The sequence below is a fragment of the Macrobrachium nipponense genome, chromosome 21 (assembly GCF_015104395.2).
Source record: "Macrobrachium nipponense isolate FS-2020 chromosome 21, ASM1510439v2, whole genome shotgun sequence".
In the NCBI taxonomy this organism is placed as follows: domain Eukaryota; kingdom Metazoa; phylum Arthropoda; class Malacostraca; order Decapoda; family Palaemonidae; genus Macrobrachium; species Macrobrachium nipponense.
Window position 1 is genome coordinate 59,726,063 of NC_087212.1, and position 23,200 is coordinate 59,749,262.

At 42.1% G+C, this 23,200-nt stretch overlaps 1 protein-coding gene across 1 annotated transcript in view; it reads right to left on the bottom strand.

Annotated features, from left to right (window-relative positions):
* The window catches only part of LOC135197488 (claspin-like), a 269,392-nt gene that overhangs the window by 8,302 nt on the left and 237,890 nt on the right, over positions 1 to 23,200 (bottom strand). Inside the window, 1 exon segment of the mRNA XM_064224552.1 lies at positions 8,533 to 8,709. Within this exon segment, the coding sequence (XP_064080622.1) occupies positions 8,533 to 8,709 (177 nt within the window).

A 23,200-nucleotide genomic window follows, 5' to 3' on the forward strand; every position in this document is an offset into this window, starting at 1 on the left:
ACTCGAAGTACATGATGTCCTACTCTTGGTTGTCTCGAGGTATCGTATAAGATCCCGAAGATCTTAGTCCTCTGCTATCTCTAAGTCCCTTTGTAAAGACAGAGTATAGCCTTCTACTGTATTCTTTGATAGCAGATATATCCAAAGGTGATTCTTCTCTCAGAAAGGGAAAAAAACAACCATGTAGGTCACAGAGGTATTGGAAGAGGACAGTCTCTTCATTCAACCCAGCAAGATCTGCAGCACTTCTTTGTCTTGGCCATGACACTTGCCATTCACCTTGAAAAATCCTCTCATTCATGTCAACTTCTCGTCAGTCTGCACGCAGACAGACTCAGAGTGGAGAGGTTTTGAGGTCCCTTTCTAAGTGAGGCTGATAGAGTAGACCGACTCTCTTGGGAAGGCCTTTGGAAAGTGCTGTAGGAAGGACGTGACCTCTGTGAATCTAGCCTCTCGAAGGCCAAAATGGGGCGAGAAGCATCATCCTCTCTCCCTCTGACACCAGTAATTATCTTAATACATCTGTTAAGAATTTGTATAGGGGAAAAAAGACTAATATTTATTCCCCTTCCAAACTAAAGGATGGCGTATATTGCTACCGCTCTTGGATCGAGAATAAGGAAGCAGTCTAGAAGAAGCCTCTTCGTCTTCAACATTGCTAAGAGATCTATGAAAAAGACGTCTCCCAGGTTTCCACAACTCTCTTTCCAACGAAGATTAGTCAGACGTCAATAGTTATTATCGTCGATCGAGACGATTCTCACGGACGTGCAACATCGTGCAGCGAACCTCTTGAGGATCGTTACGTTCCGTGCCTGTGCTCCAAACAGGTTCTCTCTTGTTAACGCAAACAGGGGCGAAGAGAGAGATTCTCGATGCTCCTTGAGATATGAGAGAGCTGTGGAATTGGCCTAATTGATTTAAAAATCATTTCGTCCCTCCCTGGGATCGAACCCCCGTCCAGTTAGACGGGGAACGAAATCAGGAACGGACCGTGACGCTACCGAGCCTGCTATCAGAAAGGCTACTGAACCCTTCGGTTACAACTCGCTGTATCGAGGAATTGTAGTCATCTAAATTACTTGCAATTCTTTAGACTATGTGCCAGGACATCTGTACCTCTGTCATGTTATCCGGCACCCTCTCATATATTATTTCCGTTTCTTGGTAGGAAAAAATTATATAGGTCTGCATTGTAGTCCATTCAGGGAAACAAACTTCTGCCACAAAGAAATGGTTCCCAGCAGACTCATCCATTGTCTCACTGAGCATGCTCCGTTCTCTAATAAGGCTATGCTTTCATAAGCATGAGAGCATTATATAATATAGTGCTATTCCGCGTTAGAATAGTCCATAATTCTGTTACATTGCGGTAAACAGCATTGAAAAGGTGTAAGAGATCTTTCTGTTGAAAGCTTCTTAGCAAAACTCAGACAATGTTTATTCATGTTTGCCTACAAATTCCCCTTAATCCGAGGCTAAAGTCTGTGATTGTAGAGGAGAGATACGGTTAGCCAGTCAATCCCGTAGGAGAGAGAGATGTAACCAACTGCTCATGACAGAGAACTAGATGGTACTGCGTTGGTCTACAGTGACAGCAATCTATGTTCGCCGTCTCGCAGTATTCTTCCTGAGTTGCCAGTTACTCCATTCAATGAAGGAATAGGTTTATTAATATTATCGAGCCGAAAACCTGATGCGAGGATTTGGAAGAGCTCTCCTTCATTGGTTAGAGGCTTTTCCAGGACAAAAAAACTTGGAGACTAAGTCCATGAAGTCTTATATCCAATAGCATAGGAAGCTAGAACTTCCCTCTTCAGTCCTCAGTTCTCACTTGAGGATTTCCTTCGGCTAATACTAATTCTCTTCCTTGTCGAAGGGAATGAAGACAGTCGATATCCCTTCTCTCTCTTCCTCATCGAGGAAAGAATGTAGTAGAGAATTAGCTGTTCCAATGACTACAATACTCTACGTATTTTACCTTTGCGTTATTTTTTCTACTGTATGGTTCAAATCATATAAGCGTACCGAAGATTCCTCTACGGGTGGCAACCGAAAAGACCATTACTCTAATTGCAATTAATCGGTACTCCTTGCAACATTCCAGGAGTTTCCGGTGTAGGGACAACGCTTAAAGGTATTATTACGACAACATCAACTCAGCTTCTGTATTTAGCGAATCCTGTTTCGCTTAAATATATTTGCTTGCGAGTTTCTTATGCTTACACAATAAAATGTTATTAAGATCTTTGTCAATGAGAACAAACCCCTTTTCGAGACAAAGAGTAAATATTTTTGTCAATGATGTGTTACACACTTGCTTGACAAAACGTGTAATATGTCACTAACGAGGGAAAAACGCACTTATATGAGAGTAAGTAATCTAGGAAATCGAGCATATAGTTTTTCTGATAACCACCAAAATCGAGGAAGGGGCAGGATTCCTGTTCTGAGATAGGGCTTATGGTAGGGAGAACCTTAAAGTTCCCCTTCTGCAGCGCTGTCTCGAACGCAGAAGAGAAGAGATTCTTAGTCAGAAATCTCTTGGAGTTCTTGCCTCGACATAATGAGGGAAGAGTATGAACTGAAGGAGAGAGCCCACGCTGAGAGGAATTGCCTGTTACAGCAGTCCTCTGTATATTGGAGAAGAGCTTCTCTCCGTACTAGAATTATCCTGACAAAGGCGACAGCCGCCTGTGCAACATCTTGTGCCTTTGCCATGAGAAGGCTGATCCTGCGAACAAACTAATAAGAGGAGCCTCGCGGCTGACCTCTCCCTCATAAAGCGATGCGGGAGATCCTAGCGCCTGGCGCCTGGTTGCTGGAACGCGGCTCGCGCCTGGCTGGCGCTTCTTGCTTCTCTTATCTCTCTTCATTTCAGAGCGGGCTTTCCAACTTCTTCCAGAGTACGCGAAAGATCGTTCGAACTCCAAACATGTCCACTTCTTTGTCTTGTAAGATGAAGAATCGGACGAAGAGACGCACTTTATGAGGATGCCTTTCCAATGGCGATCCTTGGCAGTCTGGCGCTTCTCGCCTGGCTGGCGCTCAGGGCTCTCTTCCTTTCAAAGTGGGAGTTTTCCAACTTCTTTCCAGAGAACGCGATAGATCGTCCGAACTCCAAACATGTCCATTCTCTGTCATCTTGGCTGTAAGATGAAGAATCAGACAAAGAGACGCACTTTTTAAGGATGCCTTTGCAATGGCGATCCTTGGCAGTCTGGGATGCTACAGATCCTGCCGAGGGGACGCCTGATCGGTGGGGATTCTCCGTAACCTCCGTAAGGCTTTCGACATTCCTTCTCCTCTGGGCCTGGGAGCGAGACAGAGCCAATCAGACGCACCCTCCACTGCACTGGGAACACTATATTCACTTCTTACCTTTAAGAGCTCGCATTTTGAGCTCCATCCATTTATCTTCAAATTTGCAATGATGAATTTGTAGTTTCTGTGAAGTAAGAAAGTGATGAAGATGCAACAACTACTAGTACTGCTAATACTCTAACTGCTCGTTAGCACGAGACTTATAAAAGCTTCTAAAGGCAGCGTTTCTAGTCATATGCTTTTCTGACTTCCTTAAGTAGGAAGTTAGAGTGTTTATTTTCCTCAATCAAGTTTTAACACACTTCTTACACGTATTAGTGAATAAATATTAATATTTCCCTTACTTGCAAAAGTTGTGAGGGTCTACCTAAGCATTTGGTAGTCTCACCCAAATTCTAATCACTTCTTCGAAGCTAAATCCAACAAACAGTTAACAAAAGCGTATGCCAAACCAAATATCCAATACGTCACCAAAAAATACAACCCAGAAGATCGATGGCGATGAAAAATAAAAAAGTTAGGAGGTACCAACAACGATGTTGACAGTACCGCGACAGAGAAAATCTGATTAGTAAACAGGAATGGTTCCTATTCCTGCCACCCAGTGGCAGGGCGGTAGATCACCTGACCTACCTGTAGTGTGCCAAGAAATTCGAATTTCTGTCGGGACGACGGAGTCTATAGCTAAGTATATATCTGACAGGGAAGTTGAATGTACAAAAATGCAATTTTCAACAAATTCCCATTTGTTCCAATACGTAATACAAACCATCGGTCCTTTTACAATAGGAAGACTCACTTCTTGGTGGGAGGAATCTGAGTCTTAAGAACAGACTGGTGTTCGCCCAACCTTGGATTCCCTCCCTGGTCGTAAGAGCAGAGGGAGGGATCCTAGCCTTTGCCCAATTGATCGGGTTATGCACCGCAGGATCAATGGTCAGACCTCTGGACCTAAGTAATAAGAGGGAGGCAAGCGTACCTCTTAAAACTAGCAAGCAAGAACTTGTTCCTGTTGCAAGAGGCAACATAAAGTTATGGGTTTGTCTCTTGTTGGCTTCCACTCCCCCCCCCCCACCCCCTTGCTGGGGGAAGTGGTGGATATTCACTCATGTCCCTAATGAAAGGGATAGGATGGGGCTCGGTTGAGTAGCTTAACTGCATCTTGTCCTTTTCCAGCGGAGTGACGACGGTAACCCTCTGCCCACAGGTAGAGGGGGAGAAAAAGATGGGTAAGAAAAGCCAGTCACACTCTCATTCACTCATCCATTCTTACAGTTACACCAGGATTCAATGCTGTTCTGCCTGCTCGGGTGCTGGGTAAGCTTCACGACATGTTGAGCAGCCACCACGGGTCCCAAGGAAAAAGTATTCAAGGATCTGTGGGCAATATCCCGAAGGTAGAAGGAGGTGAAGGTGGTCTGGTTGGCCCAGACTCCTGCCTTCAGGACCTGCGCCATGGAGAAGTTCTTGCGGAACGCAAGGGAACGACCAATGCCTCTGACTTCCTGGGGTCTCGGACGAAGGGTACGGATGTCGTCACTAACATCAGCTTCATATGCCCTCCTGATTACCTCACGTAGCCAGAAAGAAAGTGTGTTCCTGGATACTTCTTTCTTGGTCACCCCGGTGCTAACGAAGAGGCGTCAACACTCAGGCCTGAGGTGCCGAGTTCTCTTCAGATAGCGCTGTAGCGCCCTCACAGGACAAAGCAGCATCTCATCCGTATCGTTGTCGGTGAAATCCAATAGGGAGGGGATTGTGAAAGACTCAAACCTGTCGTCAGGGATCGACGGATTCTAAGTCTTAGCTACGAAGTTTGGGACGAAATCGAGCGTCACAGATCTCATCTCCTGGAATGTTTAACGTCGAAGGAAAGACCATGAAGTTCCCCTACTCTCTTCGCCGATGCCAGGCCCAGCAAGAAGAGGGTCTTGAGGGTCAGATCCCTGTCTGACGACTCTCGGAGTGGCTCGAAGGGTCTTCGAGTCAAACTCCTAAGGACGAGAGTCACATCCCACCCCGGGGGGCTGAGTTCCCTAGGTGGGCAAGACCTCTCAAAGCTCCTCATAAGCAAGGAGATCTCGAACGAGTCCGAGATATCCAATCCCCTCATTTTCAGGACCAGTGTGCAGGGCGGCTCTATATCCTTTGACTGTGGGGACAGAGAGGGGCTTGTCTCGGCGAAGAAATACGAGGAAATCCGCTACCTGCTGAAGAGTGGCTCTGAGAGGTGATAGACCCTGTCTACGACACCAACTACAGAAGACGGCCCACTTTCCCTGGTACACAGCTGCAGAGGACTGTCTGATGTTTCCAGCCATCTCTGTTGCTGCTCTGCGAGAAAAGCCTCTCGCTCGCAAGAGATGGTAGATAACAGCCATCCGTGAAGTTGTAGAGACTGGACTGCTCGGGTGTACCGTTCTACGTGTGGCTGGACAAGAAGGTTGTGGCAAGGGGGAATCTCTCTCGGTGCTTCTGCAAGCAGAGCCAGCAGGTCCGGATACCAAACGGCCTGGGGCCATTTGGGAGCCACCAGGATCATCCTGAGATTCGGGGTGGCCAGCACTCGGTTGATCACCTTGCAAATCAGGCTGAACGGGGGAAAGGCGTAGGCGAAGAGGTTGTCCCACAGGTGTTGGAGAGTGTCCTCTGCAGCTGCCCATGGGTCTGGCACGGCTGAAAAGGAAACCTGGAGTTTTCTGTTGTGCTGGGTGGCAAACAGATCCACCACTGGACGCCACCCACAAGTTGAAGAGCCTTTCCACCACGTCCTGGTGTAGGGACCATTCGGACCCTATCACCTGATCCCAACGGCTGAGCTTGTCTGCTACTACATTCCTCTTGTCTGGAATGTAGCGGGCTGACAGCTCTACCGAGTGAGCCACAGCCCACTCGTGCACCTGCAGCGTCAACTGGTGCAACAGGAGGGACACTAGGCCCCCCTGTTTGTTGACGTATGCCACTACTGTGGTGTTGTCGCACATCAACACCACCGAGTGTCCCATCAAGCAGTCCTGGAACTCTTGGGGAGTGAGGAACGCTGCCTTGAGCTCCAGGACATTGATGTGAAGGTGCTTGTTGTGATGGTCCCACATTCCTCCAGCCAGCAACTCCTCCAGGTGTGCGCCCCATCCCACCCTCGGTGGATGCGTCTGAGAACAGCAACATCTCTGGGGGGGGGGGGGGGGGGTGCGAAGAGGCACTCCTCTTAAGAGGTTCCTGCCGTCCAGCCACCAGGCTAGGTCCTGCCTCACCTCCTCCGTGAGGGACACGGGGAAGTACGGTGGGTCCTCTGCCTGTGACCAACTCTCCTTTAGTCTCCACTGAAGAGACCACCGCAGGTGAAGACGCCCGGGACTAACTTCTCGAGTGACGACAGGTGGCCGATCACGACTTGCCACTGCTGAGCTGACTGTTCCTACTGAGACAGGAACCGGTCGGCTGCCTCCCTGAATCTGCTGATCCGCAAGTCTGCGGGGAAGACTCGCCCTGCTACCGTGTCGATCAGCATACCCAGGTACTTCATCCTCTGCTTGGGTTCAAGATCAGACTTTTCGAAGTTCACCACGATCCCCAGACTGTGGCAGAATTCGAGAAGCCGATCCCTGTCCTGTAGCCAGGACTAACCAGTCGTCGAGATACCTCAGAAGACGTATCCCTGACAAGTGGGCCCAAGCAGACACCAATGTGAACACTCGCGTGAACACCTGTGGGGCGGTTGAGAGACCAAAGCAAAGTGACCTGAATTGGTACACTGTCCCGTCAAGGATGAAGCGGAGGTACTTCCTGGAGGATTGATGGACGGGTATCTGGAAATACGCGTCCTCCAAATCCATTGAAAGCATGAAATCGTTCTCCCTGATGGAGTCTAGCACGGAACGTGCTGTCTCCATCGTGAACCGAGACTGGCGAATAAATTGGTTCAGGGGAGAGAGATCTATCACCAGGCGCCAGCCCCCCATAGACTTTTCCACCAGGAAAAGGCGGCTGTAGAAGCCCGGCGACTGATCCCTGATGATCTCCAAAGCTCCTTTGCTTGGCATGGTCTTGGTCTCCTGTCGAAGTGCTACATCCTTTGATGTTCCCAGAACGTAGGTCTGAAGATGGACTGGGTTGGAGGTGAGGGGTGGCCGAGATTCGAAGGGTAGTAGATATCCCTCCCGAAGGACGTCTACTATCCAGGTCTCGGCACCATAGCGCTGCCATGTTGCCCAATGGTTCGCCAGGTACCCACCCTGATTTCCGGCAGCAGGTGAGGGGGAACGCCGTCCCTAGCGATTCCCGCCTCTCTTTGACTTCTTTCCCGCCCCTCCTCGAGGAAAGGAGGGCTGGGAGGGGGGCCGATGGTGACCTCACCTGGCGGAAGTCGAAGGCAGAGTCTTTCCTCGGGTCTTAGACGAGGCAACCGTCTTAGCAGCCGAGGAAGCGCTAACCAAACTCTTAGGCTAGGCCGCAGTTGATCGAGGCTGCCCAGAAGCCTTCGAAACTGCCTGGTGTACCAGACAATCACAGTCATCAGTGCGACGTCTTTCCACCGCAGCGTCCACCGTCTCTCCAGGGAAGAGAGAGGAGGAACTCCGTACAGGTCCGTTGCGTAGTCCTAATACCGCCTCACGCCCAGCCGTCTGGACACTCTGGTAAGGACTGCGTCCCTATGCACCAGGCGAGGAAGTACCGGTGTTAGTCTGTACTTTACATTAGCATTCAAATTTATAGATTTCATTAAAATGCATCATTTCTAAACAAGTAGCCTAGCAAAAAAACACTATGCTAACGGAGCTGATATGCAGAATTCCAAATTGAGGGCTTTCTATGTAAGGAAGTAGGAAGACAAAAGGCCTACAGGAAAGCCAAAGAAATCATAAAACAAGGGCACTGGTGCTGACCTAGACCAGACCGGAATTCTAATAGTTAGTGTAAAAGACAAGAGAGAGAGAGAGAGAGAGAGAGAGAGAGAAACAACTGATTTAAATCTTTTCTGATAAAAATAATACTATGGTAAAACATGAATGTTGACAAATTAGTTAAAGTTATAACCACAACTGATACAGGTGAGGCCATGTACACAGCAAATTTATTAAGAAGTACTGAGAAAAAGATTAAAAAGAACAAAAGGAGCTCTAGTAAATACAATAGCTTGTACTTTGTTTGAACACATCAAAATTTCTTAAAAAACTAGAAAAATCGATATAAACACATTAAACATACCTTAGCCAATATGGAATACGGATTAGCCTGAAATCCATTTTTTGCTGGTGCCCCTACGGTTGGAACAGAGTTTGTACTTTCCTTTAGAGGCTCCTGTTTGACCTCTGTTGTATGAGAGGAAGATCGCAGTAGTGTCTTTTTACCAATTTCAAAAACATTCACTTCTGTTTGGTCAGCCTAAAAAAAATAAAATATCTATTAACACATGCAGAAGAGGAAAAATAATGAGTTGTTAACTAGACCACACAGCTAATTCTAACTTTCACAAGGCTGCTTCTTATAAAATTAAATTTAGTCAATTTTATCTATACATTGCAGTTCTGTATAAACTTTTATGGCTGGAGAGCTTTAAAAACTAGAAAACAATATTTATTCATACAAACTACTTCTCATGATTAGCCCTACTGTGTACCAAAAATACTTGTCAAGGGATGGGGTGGCGGAATTTGCATTATAACAACTTTTATTTGAAAAATTCTTTAAAAACTATATTTGCTTCACAATAGTAAACCAATTTATTATAATTAGCCCAAATCTCAATGTGGGAAGGATCAAGCTGCTGGATATCCAAGAGGTTAATTGAGACCTTAAGGGTATACCCATGGACCCTTGAGAGTGAAGTTTACCATCTGAACCCATGGCTTGGATAAATGCAGGTACCCCTACAAAGTTGAAATCACATACCAAGTCACTACGCACACCTTACACTTCAAACTTAAGCAAAATAGTAATGGCAAATAGACCCATATTTCTTCAAAGGCCCTTTTAACTGGAGTCTTGTTTATTTGTCTAAATTCCTCTAGAGAAGGAGGTGAGACCATCTCTACCCTGGCCCACTGAAAATTATACTATCCCCACTGTATGTGATGCTGAAGACAACGACCCTGACTACTCCAGTCCTATTAGGGTCCACCTCTTCCCTTGACATTAATATGCAGTCCAGCTAATTTCCCTTTTCCCAGGTAGAAGCATCTTTGCTTCAAAAGGAGTGCTGCTGCCATTGTTGTCTTTTTTTTTCTGTTGTCTGCGAGATCATTTAGTAGTGACTGGAGGCACGCATGGCTCCGATTCATACCAAGCTTTCTTATGCTCAGGAAGAGGAAACTCTCAAGAGTATTGTTTCCCAGATTCCCCTCTACCAAGACCAGCATGTATTGTGCAATTCTGTTGTTGGACTCATTCAGTGAGTTCTGCAGCAACAGATTCTTCAAACTGGTCCCAACAAAAGGGGGATAGAATGTAATGGGTAGGTTACAATGGGCAGCTAAATGTTGAAGCCCACCAATGCTTCCTTTCAAGCCTTAATGCAACACCCCAGAAAGTCATAGTGTTCCCAATGGATCTGCAAAAGTGTTTTGGCTACTGCAGCAAACATTCGTCTGGAAGATTCTGGAAGCTCTTTCATACCTACTTCCTGCATAGTAGTTTTAGTTATAATACCAAGGAAGTGGAGCCTAGGATAAAATTTAGTCATGGCTGTCGTAAACTTTTTCTTGTGTAAGTAGTCCCAAATTGCTGGGTAGCCATGCCGATTCCTTTGTAGAATTACCAGATACTAGGATGGCAGACAGAAATGGCTTATTTCTTCCACTGACAAATTTTTCAGCCACAACAAAATTCTGAAATTGTCTTCACATGACAGTTGTAAATGTGAAGGAACAGAAGGCTAATGCCTCCTGAAGAGAGTACTAATTCTCTAAAATTGTTGTGGAGAAAAGTTGCTTCAGTGGCTTACACTGCTATGGTAACAGGCATAATAATCGTTTACTTCCACAGTTTCTGAATTCCTCTTGAAAGCAGGCCAAAATGCCATACAGTAATGGGAAAGGCCACTGTGTTCAGAAATTTTACATCCTCAGCCTCAATCACAGTTTCTCTTTCATTAATTTTCCATTAGTAAAAGGATGTATACATTGAGGCATCTCGTCAAAGGTTGTCAGTATCATTCTCAAAAGTGTATACAGTGGTCCACCCGTATTCGCGGGGGATGCGTACCAGACCCCTCCGTGAATAGTTAGAACCCGCGAATGCTTGGAACCTCTATAAAAATGCTAAAAACAGCCTATTTTGATAGTTAAAACAAGAAAAACCACTAAAAATGTTCATACTTGGTTTTTTTTAACCCTTTAACGCCAATTGGACATATTAAACGTCAATAAACATTGTCTGTCGGGTGCTGATTGGACGTATGGTACGTCGATATAAAAAAAAGTTTTTATTTTTAAATTCGCGGAAAAATAGTTATAGGCATACTAGGCAAAAACTTTTTAATCACGCGTCTTGGGGGATGCTGGGAGCTCACAGATCAAGGCGTTGTTTTGTTTACAAGCGCGAATTTTTTTCTTCTCGCACTAAAAAGCATCAGCGACACATCTCAGAAATTATTTCGTAACTTTAACAATTTTTGCACCATTTTATATTAGCCGTTACATGGAGTATTATATATGAAAATGTGCGCAAGTTCATGTAGAATACAACAAAAAAACAACTCATGGTTGTAATTTTTATCAGTTTTGAAATATTTTCATATAAATAACGATGTGCCAAAATTTCAACCTCCGGTCAACTTTGACTCGCCTCTGTCGAAAAACGCAATTGTAAGCTAAAACTCTTACATTCTAGTAATATTCAATCAATTTACCTTCATTTTGCAACTAATTGGAAGTCTCTAGCACAATATTTCGATTTATGGTGAATTTATTATAAAAAACATCTACGTCGCGGTAACCCTTCCAAAAAAAAAATCATAAATTTTTTTGTCCGATTGTCGTAATGTTTGCACCATTTTAATTAGCTGTTACATAAAGTTTTATATATGAAAATGTGTGCAATTTCATGTAGAATACAACAAAAACAACACATGGCTGTAGCTTTTATCAGTTTTGAAATATTTTCATATAAATAACGATAAGTACCAAAATTTCAACCTTCGGTCAACTTTGACTCGACCAAAATGGTAAAAAAACGCAATTGTAAGCTAAAACTATTAGATTCTAGTAATATTCAATCATTTACCTTTATTTTTCAACAAATTGGAAGTCTCTAGCACAATATTTCGATTTATGGTGAATTTATGAAATAAACTTTTTCCTTACGTCCGCACGGTAACTCTTCCGAAAAAATCATAAATTTTTTCGTCAGATTGTCGTAATGTTGGCACCATTTTAAATTAGCCGTTACATAAAGTTTTATATTTGAAAATGTGTGCAATTTCATGTAGAATACAACAAAAAACAACCCATGGTTGTAGCTTTTATCAGTTTTGAAATATTTTCATATAAATAATGATAAATAGAAAAATCGTACTTTGGTCAAATTTAACTCAACCAAAATGGTCGAAAACTGCAATTGTAAGCAACAACACTTACAGTCTAGTAATATTCAATCAATTACCTTCATTTTGCAACAAACAAAAAGTCTATAGCACAATATTTCGATTTATGGTGAATTTTTGAAAACAGCTTTTTTTCACCCCCGCGTGTTACGATTTCATCCATCATTTTGTGATAATATTTTCTCTGTGTTGCCTTGATCGTTTTACAATGTGTTATATACCAAAATCATCACAATTTAAGTGTACAATACAACGAAAAAATTTTTAACTCAGTAGCTTTAACCGTTTTGCTCACAGCGTGATTTGTATACAATTATATATGAAATTTTTTTTTGCGCTGCTGTCATATATCCCAGTACAGTAGTACCTCGAGATACGAAATTAATCCGTTCCAAGGCGCCCTTCGTATTATGAAGTTTTTGTATCTTGGACCACATTTTACATGTAAAATGGCTAATCCGTTCCAAGCCCTCCAAAAACACCCCAGTAAATTATATTTCCAGGCCTAAAACACATGTTCTAGGGTTACGACGGAAGAAATATGACTCCAAAAAGGCAAAATACTGTACATACTTGAGTAATATTCAACTGCATATATTAGGACTTTAGCATATGTCCCTTAGCAATAAGCCTAGCCTATGTTAGCGGTTGCTACTGTAGCCGTGTCTATGATTCTGACATCTAAACCTAAGAGCTAAAAGCTTAGAATATGCCAATAAAATGTATAAATAATCAGTATGTACTCATTTCAAATAATTATCAATTAATCATTAACTATAATACACAAACAAACAAAAAAAACCCTTCCAATCGATTGTTTACATTCAGCTCTTACCTGTCTTACCTCTTACGAGTATTGGCCAATCATTTTTCCTAGCACACAGTAAGCCATAAATTTTCATTAGTATCTCTCTTCAACTAATGAAACTACCAAACAGTATAATAACCATTCAGTTCTATTCTTTATTCTATCTTTACCTAATGGAGATACAGAGTTACTGACAGCTATAATGAAACATACGTATACGTAATGTAATAATAAAACAGAAGAAGAATTCTAAAAAATACTTATTTGTTGGCAGTCTGATTTATTTTATATTTTATGATATCTAATTCACAATTTTTTTATTAAATGTATTGCATGTACTCATTTCAAATAATTATTAAGTAACCATTTACTATAATAAACAAACAAAAAAAAGCTTCCAAACTTCTGTTTACATCCAGCACTTACGAGTATCGAACAATCGCCAAGCAATCACTTTACACAGTAAGCCATAAATTTTCATTATCTCTCTTCAACTACTGAAACTACCAAACAGTATAATAACCATTCATTTCTATTTTTTATTCTATCTTTACCTAATGTTTTTTTTTTATTAAATGTATTGCATGAATAAGTTTTTCAATTTACAGCATCCTTTTACCAATAGAATACTTAAAGCACAAGGGGTAGATGCTGACCAATAGGAGAGCAGGACCTTATGGGGTGACTAGCATCAGGAACCAATGGGAGAGCGGGAGGATGGTGGCGAGTTTACTCAGTTGGTGGCGCGTAAGTTTTAAAATTGTTCTCGGTGGTCCGGGCGAATCTCTGGACTTTACAGCAACAACCTTTCGTATCTTGAAAACTTTTCGTATGTAGAGCTGTAAAATTTTTCGTATTTGCTTTCGTATCTCGAGTTTTTCGTAAGTTGAGACTTTCGTATGTCGAGGTACCACTGTATTTATATATGATAATGATATTTTTTTTCATTTCTGATAGTTGCATACTAAACTTCAGGCAATGACAAAAAAAGGAGCCAAAAATGAACTCTTAATCTTGAAAACTATGCGTGCTGTGATTTTTTGAAAAAAACATTTTTTCCGCTTCGGCGCTCACTCGCAAACGCTGCCGGCATACGGGAGACAATTTTTAAAATACCGCTTTGGCGTTTAAGGGTTAATAGTTTTGTCACAAAAAGTGCATTTTATGATGAAATTGATCAAAAAACCAGGAATTTGAGGATATTTATAACAGAAAAATACCGTGAATAATGCGGGGAAAGGTTCCCGAGAGAAATCCACGAATGTGTGAGTCCGCGAATCCGGAGAACGCAAATACGGGGGGCCCACTGTATTGGGTGCTATACTAAATTCTGATTTGAGGTTTTATAGTTCGACCAGGTCATATTATTGTTGCCAGTTGGAGTTCTGGGAGTGAGCAGACTGTCTCTTACTGCCATTCTGATTTCAACCGTGATCTAGGCAACTGATTCAACTTCTTTTAGGGATTAGGTTTTTTATTAACCGTTCCCATAACCTAAATTTTTGGTGAGAAAATCATCTCTGCCTGGGCACTGTGCAGCTTCTCTATTCTCTAGGTGAAAGGATAAGAAATTTTCACAAATCGCACCCAGTTCTATATCCAGAACAGACCTAAATTCCACTTGGGAATCATGGATATTGTATCTGTTCATGATTTTCTCCATGAATTCTGAAAGTACAGCAAGTGGAATCTCCTTATCAGGGAAAACTCCATGAACTGATTGAGCCAAGGCAGTCATATTATCACTGCCTAGCAGTGTATGAGTCCAGGATAACCAAGATAAATCACAACCTCCTAGAAGGTAGAAACTTCAAATAATGTTGGGTGGACCCTACGGTCCTACCTGGGTCCCATTCAATTTCTGATTGCTGCATGGGAGTGTCAAGACTCTTAGTGGATGTCTCTCTCTCATGTAAAGCAGATGGTTCCCTAAATCTGGATTCTGAAGGGAAATTTCAATGGCTATATCCACTTCATGTCAGGTATTAGTGACCTCTCCCCCATTGCTTTTGGAAAACAGTATACAGTGGATGCCCTTTACTCATCGGGGATGTGTTCCAGAATGAAACTTTTGCCCTCCTTCAACATATCGAGAACTTTCACCTTCTTGTTGGGCTTTATGATGGCCCTCTTTCTTTTAGGGTCTTTGGCAGACGCCTTAGAAGGAGCAGGGCACTTTTTAGGAGCCATTTTTGGAATGATTCACACGGATATTTGGTGATAAATAAAACACAGCTTTGCGATTACGTCCACATATATCAGTAACTTTCTATGCAGTGAGGCTAATCAAGGAGAGACACGTGATAATCTTCGTGAGATGGGACTTGGGCTTCAACCAATCAATGCCAAGTGTACAGCCAATAGTGTGTCAAGTATAATTTCATCTGGGTACTGCTCTGAGAAGGTGTCACAGTGTAATAAGGTTTGTTTATCTGTGGAAAGTTGGCTTGGGTGATGCATCTTTAAAGAAAAACAAATTGTTATTGAAATTTTGCTGTTTAAAATAACTTTTTACAGAACTGTAACATTTGAACATTAATAAACCTTTTTTCATCATAAAATCACAATTTTTGAAAGTAAATTGTATTTTTCCTAACTATACAAACCTGAGTTCCTTTACATAAAGAATTACCATCAGCGCCAGCTGGACCGGTCGTAAGATTTAATAACAAGGTAGTTCGGCAGTAACTGTCCGATGGACAAGTCCCGCCCGACTGGATGCAAATATTCCACTTTGCTCTAGGCCCACGAACAGTGTGAGGGGTGGCATGAGGTGGGCCTATATGTAAAGGACCTCAGGTTTGTATAGTTAGGAAAAATACAATTTACTTTAAGATAAGCGCTTCCATCCCTAATTAAAGAGATAGAATGGAGCTCAGTTACGTAGCTTACATGCACCGTCGCCCTGTCCAGCATGTGACGACCGCTACCCTCTGCCCACAGGGAGAGGGAAGAAAGGAAAGAAAGAGGAGCCAGCCACACACTCATTCATTCTCCGTTCATGCGATATCACGAGGACGAGATGCAACATTGTTCTGTTAAAGGAGCTGGGTAAGCTACACAACTTGTTAAGCAGCCACCATGGGGCCCAAGGAAAAAGTGTCCAAGGACCTATGGGCAATATCCCAAAGGTAGAAGGAGGTGAAGGCGGTCTGGTTGGACCACACCCCTGCCTTCAGCACCTGTGCAACAAACAAGTTCTCGCAGAATGCAAGGGTTGGACCAATACCTCTAACTTTGTGGGCTCTCGGACGAAAGGTACTGGTGTCGGCACTCCTCTCGGAGTCGTACGCTTTCCTGATCACTTCACGAAACCAGAAAGAAATTGTTCTTGGACACTTCTTTCTTGGTCACCCCAGTGCTAACGAAGAGGCGTCACCACTCAGGCCTGAGGTTTTGAGTTTTCTTCAGATAGCGCCATAGCACTCTAACAGGACAAAGCAGCATCTCTTCTTTATCATTACCAGTGAGGTCCTCTAGGGAGGGGATCGTGAAGGACTCGATCCTAGCGTCAGGGACCGAAGGGTTCTGAGTCTTCGCTATGAAATCCTAGACGAAATCGAGCATAACTGATCCCCATCCCCTCGAGTGTTTGACATCGAAGGAAAGACCATGAAGTTCTCCTACTCTCTTCGCTGGTGCCAGGGCCAACAGAAAGACAGTCTGGAGGGTCAGATCCCTGTCTGACGACTCCCGGAGAGGCTCATAGGGTCTACGAGTCAAACTCCTCAAGACAAGAGTCACATCCAACCCCAGAGGACTGAGTTCCCTGGGTGGGCAAGACCTCTCGAAGCTCCTCATTAGGAGAGATATTTCCATGGACAAGGAAATATCAACTCCTTGCAGCTTAAGGACTAGGGCCAGGGTGGCTCCGTATCCTTTGACTGCAGAGACAGAGAGGAGCTTCTCTCGGTGAAGAAAGATGAGGAAATCCACTACCTGCTGAAGAGTGGCTCTGAGCGGAGAGAGACCCCGTCTACGACACCAACCACAGAAGACAGACCACTTTCCCTGGTATACTGCTGCAGAGGACTGTCTGAGGTATCCGGCCATCTCTGTTGCTGCTTGACGAGAAAAGCCTCTCGCTCACAAGAGATGGTGGATAACCACCAGCCGTGAAGACACGGACTGTACTGCCTGGTGGTACCGTTCTACATGCAGTTGACACAGCAGGTTGTGGCATGGGGGATCTCTTGCAGTGCCTCTGAGAGAAGAGCCAGTAGGTCCGGATACCAAATGGCCTGAGGCCATTTGGGTATCACCAGAATCATCCGAAGATTGCTGGTGACCAGCACCCTGCTGATCACCTTGTGAATCAGGCAGAACGGGGGAAAGGCGTAAACTAGGAGGTCGTTTCACGGATGTCGGAATGCGTCCTCTGCAGCTGCCCATGGGTCCGGCAGAACTGAGAAGAAAACCCGAAGTTTTCTGTTGTGCCAGGTGGCGAACAGATCCACTACAGGTCGAAGAACCTTTCCGCCACGTCTGGGTGAAGAGACTACTCTGTTCCAATCACCTGATTCTGGCGACTGAGCTTGTCTGCCACTACACTCCTCTTGCCTGGAATGTATTTGGCTGACAGCTCTACCAAGTGAGCTAGGACCCACTCGTGCACCTGCATTGTCAACTGGTGCAACGGGAGGGACACTAGGCCCCCGTTTGTTAATGTATGCCACTACCGTGGTGTTGTCGCTCATCAACACCATCGAGTCTCCCATCAGTCGTTCCCGGAATTCTTGGAGCGCAAGAAACGCTGCCTTGAGTTCCAGGAAGTTGATATGAAGGTGCTTGTCGTGTCTGCTCCACACTCCTGCAACCAGCAACTCTTCCAGGTGTGCAACCCAACCCTCGGTCGATGCGTCTGAGAACAGAAGCATTTCCAGAGGGGGCACTCCTATTAAGAGGTTCCTGTCGTCTAGCCATCAGGCCAGATCCTCCCTCATTTCTTCCATGAGAAGAACCAGGAAAGACTGTGGATCCCATGCCTGTGACCAGCACTCCTTTAGTTTCCTTTGAAGAGACCGCAGGTGAAGACGCCTGTGAGGAACTAACTTCTCTAGTGACAACAGGTGACCAATCACAACTTCCCACTGCTAAGCTGACTGTTCCTGTCGTGACAGGAACCGTCGAGCTGTCTCTCTGAACCTGCTGATCTGCGACTCAGTGAATTACATACATCACAGGGCTTGGCCCAAGAGCATTCACGCCCCTGGCACCGAGCACATAATAAATGGGGATCTACTTCAGGGAAGGAGCGGAAGGCCCCGCGATGGGGGGGCGCGGGGACACCTCAAAGTCATGAGGGTCCATAATAATAAAGTTGAAAAAAAATACAAAGTACAAGTACTTATAGTATTTCTCACACACACAAACAAACAAAGTTTGAGACAAAGCCTACGACGAAGAAGCGGGCAGAGAGATATGCTTAACACGTCCATCCACCAGCACAGCCGAAAGCAAAGTGGTTATTCACCTCCCAGTCGCGCAGTGCACGCACTGCCGGACAAGCAGTTAACTACCGAACTCCCTTGTTCGAAGCTTACGACCATTCCAGCTGCCACTAGTTACCCTCCTATTGTAAAGGACCGATGGTTTGTATTCGTATCGGAACAACTTGAAAAGTAAGCGTGCTGTGATTTTTTGAAAAAAAACTTTTTTCTGCTTCGATTAATGTATGTAATAACCAGGTTCAATAGCTGGCAGATCAACCCTAGATCCCTTAACACATTTAGAAGATCACATCAAAAAAGGTTTTGAACAAAAAAATTTAACAGTAGCTATATTTTTTATATAGAAAAAGGATACAATACAACAAGGAAACGTAACATCATGCAAAAACTCCACTCTAAGGGACTAGGAGGCCACTTACCAATATTTATTAAGAACTTTTTAACAAACAGAACTTTTCAAGAAAAAGTAGAAAATTCCTACTCAGTAACCTATAAACTGGAAGAAGGAATCCCTCAAGATATCATGAGCACCAGCGTCGCATCTCAGAAATTTTTTTATGTCACTTTGTCATAATTTTTCCTCTGTTCTATATTAGCCGTTACATAGAGTTTTATATATGAAAATGTGTGCAATTTCATGTAGCATACAAAAAAAAACAACAACCCATGGTTGTAGCTTTTATCAGTTTTGAAATATTTTCATATAAATCACGATATGCCAAAATTTCAACCTTCGGTCAACTTTGACTGGATTGAAATGGTCGAAAAACGCAATTGTAAGCTAAAAGTCTTACATTCTAGTAATACAGGCAGTCCCCGGGTTACGATGGGGGTTCCGTTCTTAAGACGCGTCGTAACCCGAAAATCGTCGTAAGCCAGAACGACGTTGGAAAAATGTCTTAAAACTAATAAAAAGTTATAAAAACCTTACTTGTAATCCTTTGGTTACACTACATGTTGTTTCCTGTAGTTTTATGCACAACCTGGAGTTATTTTCATCAAAAAATGCTGGTTCTTGAAGGTAAAAACTATTGTAATCCTCTGGTGACACTACATTCTTGAAGTTTTATGTACAACCTGGAGTGATTTTGCCAAATCTTGAGGGCTACAAGAACAGTTGATTACTATTTATGTATCATATAGACTAATTAAAGTAAACGTATCTTTAAATAGGCTTATATATTAGTATCAACTAAACATTTACTGGCATGAGTCAGAGGCCATTTAATGAAACGAACACTTCTCTGTCCTATCTGTTCAGAAAATAAACGTTACGTCAATCCCCAAGACCATTGTTGCCCAGATGCCTCTCTCTCTCTCTCTCTCTCTCTCTCTCTCTCTGATCAAATTACTGGATAATGTTTCTCTTTGGATACTTCAATTTTGCCAAATCTTGAGGGCTACAAGAACAGTTGATTACTATTTACGTATCATATAGACTAATTAAGTAAACGTATCTTTAAATAGGCTTATACGTATTATTAGTATCAACAAAACATTTACTGGCATGAGTCAGAGGCCGTTTAATGAAACGAACACTTCTCTGTCCTATCTGTTCAGAAAATAAACGTTACGTCAATCCCCAAGACCATTGGCAAATGATCTCATTTGCCAAGACGCCTCTCTCTCTCTCTCTCTCTAATCAAATTAAGTACTGTATAATGTCTGTCTTTGGATACTTGGAATTTGCGTTGTAATCTAACCAGAAACTTAATTTTGTTATTATTACTGGAAACAAGCAATGATTTTTTCATTATTTGCACTTTTGGACTGTTATAAACTTGCGCATCGCAAGCTAGTATTCATTCGCTCGGAAACTAGTTCCGCATATAAGGCGTCACTAAAAAATTTCGTAAAATACGACATAAAAAGTGTAGAAAATCATCATAACCTCAAAATTTTTGTTGTAATCTAACCAGAAACTTATTTTTATTAATATACTGTGCTAAACTATAAAGAATTTTTATCATGGTATGCGTTTTTTAAAAGTGTCGTTAACTCGGAGCGTCGGAAGACACCTCTCTCTCTCTCCCTCTCTCTGATCAAATTACTGGATAACGTCTCTCTTTGGATACTTGGAATTTGCGTTGTAATCTAACCAGAAATTTAATTTTGTTATTATTACTGGAAACAAGCAATGATTTTTTTCATTATTTGCACTTTTGGACTGTTATAAACTTTGCGCATCCAAGCTAGTATTCATTCGCTCGGAAACTAGTTCTGCATATGAGGCGTCACTTAAAAACATAGAAAAATACGACATAAAAAGTGTCGAAAATCATCATAACCTTAAAATTTTTGTTGTATTCTAACCAGAAACTTATTTTTATTAATATGTATACTGTGCTAAACTTTAAGGGATTTTTATAATAGTATGCGTTTTTTAAAAGCGTCGTTAACTCGGAGCGTCTGAAGCGTCAGCGTCGTAACGTCGGAACAAACGTCGTAACCCAGGGCGGATTTTTCAATGAATATTTAAGAAAAAGCGTCGTAACCTCGGAACGTCGTAAGCCAGAGCCATCGTAACCTGGGGACTGCCTGTATTCAATCATTTACCTCATTTTGCAACAAATTGGAAGTATCTAGCACAATATTTCGATTTATGGTGAATTTTTGAAAAAAACTTTTCCCTTACATACATGTGGTAACTCGGCCGAAAATCTTAGAAAATTCTTTCGTCACTTTGTCGTAAGTTTGCACCGTTTTATATTAGCCGCTACATAAAGTTTTATATATGAAAATATGTGCAATTTCATATATAAAACAACCCATGGTTGTAGCTTTTATCATTTTGAAATATTTTCATATAAATCACGATAAGTGCCAAAAAACAACCCACGGTCGTAGCTTTTATCAGTTTTGAAATATTTTCATATAAATCACGATAACTGCCAAAATTTCAACCTTCGGTTAACTTTGACTCAACCGAAAAGATTAAAAAACACAATTGTAAGCTAAAACTCTGACATTCTAGTAATATTCAATCATTTACCTTCATCTTGCAACAAATTGGAAGTATCTAGCACAATATTTTGATTTATGGTGAATAAAAAAAAAAAACTTCCTTACGTCCGCGCGGTAACTGCCGAAAAAATCAGAAATTCTTTTGTCCGATTGTTGTAATGTTTGCACCGTTTTATATTAGCTGTTACATAAAGTTTTGTATATGAAAATGTGAAGAATTTCCTGTAGAATACAACAAAAAATAACTCACGGTTGTAGCTTTTATCATTTTTGAAATATTTTCATATACAGGCAGTCCCCGGGTTATGACGGCTCCGGCTTCCGACGTTACGACGCTTTTTTTTAAAATATTCATTGAAAAATCCGCCCTGTTTTACGACGTTTGTTCCGACATTACGACGCTTTTTTTAAAAATATTCATTGAAAAATCCGCCCTGTTTTACGACGTTTGTTCCGACGTTACGACGCTGACGCTTCCGACGCTCCGAGTTAACGACGCTTTTAAAAAAAGCATACTATGATAAAAATCCTTTATAGTTTAGAATACAACAAAAATTTTAAGGTTATGATGATTTTCGACACTTTTTATGTCGTATTTTTCTATGTTTTTTATTGACGCCTCATATGCGGAACTAGTTTCCGAGCGAATGAATACTAGCTTGGATGCGCAAAGTTTATAACAGTCCAAAAGCGCAAATAATGAAAAATTCATTGCTTGTTTCCCGTTATAATAACAAAATTAAGTTTCTGGTTAGATTACAATGCAAATTCCAAGTATCCAAAGAGAGACATTATCCAGTAATTTGATCAGAGAGAGAGAGAGAGAGAGAGAGAGAGAGAGAGAGAGAGAGAGAGAGAGAGAGAGAGAGAGAGAGAGAGAGAGAGGCGTCTTCCGACACTCCGAGTTAACGACGCTTTTAAAAAACGCATACTATGATAAAAATTCTTTATAGTTTAGCACAGTATATTAATAAAAATAAGTTTCTGGTTAGATTACAACAAAAATTTTGAGGTTATGATGATTTTCGACAATTTTTATGTCGTATTTTTCAAATTTTTTTAGTGATGCCTCATATGCGGAACTAGTTTCCGAGCGAATGAATACTAGCTTGCGATGCGCAAAGTTTATAACAGTCCAAAAGCGCAAATAATGAAAAAATCATTGCTTGTTTCCAGTAATAATAACAAAATTAAGTTTCTGGTTAGATTACAACGCAAATTCCAAGTATCCAAAGACAGACATTATCCAGTACGTAATTTGATCAGAGAGAGAGAGAGAGAGAGAGAGAGAGAGAGAGAGAGAGAGAGAGAGAGGCGCGTCTTGACAAATGAGATCATTTGCCAATGGTCTTGGGGATTGACGTAACGTTTATTTTCTGAACAGATAGGACAGAGAAGTGTTCGTTTCACTAAACGGCCTCTGACTCATGCCAGTAAATGTTTTGTTGATACTAATAATACATGCCTGTTTAAAGATACGTTTACTTTAATTAGTCTATATGATACGTAAATAGTAATCAACTGTTCTTGTAGCCCTCAAGATTTGGCAAAATCGAAGTATCCAAAGAGAGACATTATCCAGTAATTTGATCATAGAGAGAGAGAGAGAGAGAGAGAGAGAGAGAGAGAGAGAGAGAGAGAGAGAGAGAGAGAGAGAGAGAGAGAGAGAGAGAGAGAGAGAGGCGTCTTGGCAACAATGATCTTGGGGATTGACGTAACGTTTATTTTCTGAACAGATAGGACAGAGAAGTGTTTGTTTCATTAAACGGCCTCTGACTCATGCCAGTAAATGTTTTGTTGATACTAATATATAAGCCTATTTAAAGATACGTTTACTTTAATTAGTCTATATGATACGTAAATAGTAATCAACTGTTCTTGTAGCCCTCAAGATTTGGCAAAATCACTCCAGGTTGTACATAAAACTTCAAGAATGTAGTGTCACCAGAGGATTACAATAGTTTTTACCTTCAAGAACCAGCATTTTTTTGATGAAAATAACTCCAGGTTATACATAAAACTACAGGAAACAACATGTAGTGTAACCAAAGGATTACAAGTAAGGTTTTTATAACTTTTTATTAGTTTAAGACATTTTTCCAACGTCGTTCT